At 53.4% G+C, this 1,386-nt stretch overlaps 1 protein-coding gene across 1 annotated transcript; it reads left to right on the top strand.

Annotated features, from left to right (window-relative positions):
- Positions 1-360: 360 nt before the first annotated feature.
- LOC104517316 (histone H2B 5-like) lies at positions 361-741 on the top strand. The gene has a single exon (XM_010161927.1). It carries the CDS (start codon positions 361-363, stop codon positions 739-741), a length of 381 nt encoding a protein of 126 aa, XP_010160229.1.
- Positions 742-1,386: the final 645 nt, after the last annotated feature.

Below are 1,386 nucleotides of genomic sequence, written 5' to 3'. Positions count from 1 at the left end.
TTAGCCTTTTCTTTGGAACTGCAATGTTCTTTTCAGAAATAGGCTCATCTTCTAGCCCATATTTACTGAGTAGATGCCAACCAGGCCTGGGTTCAGCGATGTTTGCAGGGCCGGTGTTACAAGGGACTTAAACAAAAAACAACAAAAAGCCACGCACAAACCAGAACAGTTCTTGCTGGCAGTTCAAAAACGCTTGCACGGGGACATGGGGTGTTTGTCTCGCATTCAGAGATGTCACTTGTCTCCAACTCAGACTCTCTCATCTTTCAGTAAAACTGTACTGTAGAAGAACAAAAAAGAATTTGATTTTTTTGTTGTTTTTTCCAAGCAGCTCCGAGACCCAGAGAAGGAGCTCTCAGGATGCCAGAGCCAGCGAAGTCCACCTCCGCCCCCAAAAAGGGCTCCAAGAAAGCCGTGACGAAGACCCAGAAGAAGGGTGACAAGAAGCGGCACAAGAGCAGGAAAGAGAGCTACTCCATCTACGTCTACAAGGTGCTGAAGCAGGTCCACCCCGACACCGGCATCTCCTCCAAGGCCATGGGCATCATGAACTCCTTCGTCAACGACATCTTTGAGCGCATTGCTGGAGAAGCCTCCCGCCTGGCCCATTACAACAAGCGCTCCACCATCACCTCCCGGGAGATTCAGACGGCCGTGCGCCTGCTGCTCCCGGGAGAGCTGGCCAAGCACGCCGTCTCGGAGGGCACTAAGGCTGTCACCAAGTACACCAGCTCCAAGTAGACGGACATCACCTCTCCAATGGGACCATCGAGCACCGGACCCTCCGCACAAGAACAGGTAGGCAGCCACGGTCCGGATAAACGTCACAGCTATTATCCACAGCAATTTACAGCCTTGGAATGGACATGAGAAGCTGCCTGGTGGAAGAGGAGACGGTGATCTGGATGTCGGCTGATTTTCATAGCCTGTTTGGGATGTGCAGTGGGTTCGGCAAGGCTGGTGGAGGCCGCTGCTTTCACATCTCATCCGAAGGACTGACCAACTGCAGTTTATCCAAACTCTCCTCTGTGCTTGGCAAACATGCATGTTTGGTGCTGGCAGGGGAGATTGGCAGCTGCAGCGCAGAGACGCGCTCTCTGAAGTCTTCCTGTTTGGCTCTTTCTCGCAGTCATCCGAGGCGGGCACTGAGGAGTCAGCGCTGGTATCCTCTCCCTAATAGCCTGGATTCATCCTGGTGTCTAGCCCACGCCGTGCCAGCAGAAGTGGCATTGACAGCTACCAGGCACGGGCTGTGGAGTAAAATCCGTATTGATTCAGTGGCTACCTGTGCTTGACAGCCTGTTCTATCGAACAAGCCAGGCAGGCAGGCAGGCAGATGCCCAGGATGATGCCAAGCGCCGTTCCTCCTCATTGCTCCCTATGGAT

This window comes from Eurypyga helias, unplaced genomic scaffold, assembly GCF_000690775.1.
Source record: "Eurypyga helias isolate BGI_N326 unplaced genomic scaffold, ASM69077v1 scaffold8742, whole genome shotgun sequence".
NCBI classification, from domain to species: domain Eukaryota; kingdom Metazoa; phylum Chordata; class Aves; order Eurypygiformes; family Eurypygidae; genus Eurypyga; species Eurypyga helias.
This window is presented reverse-complemented; position numbering and strand designations above follow the sequence as displayed.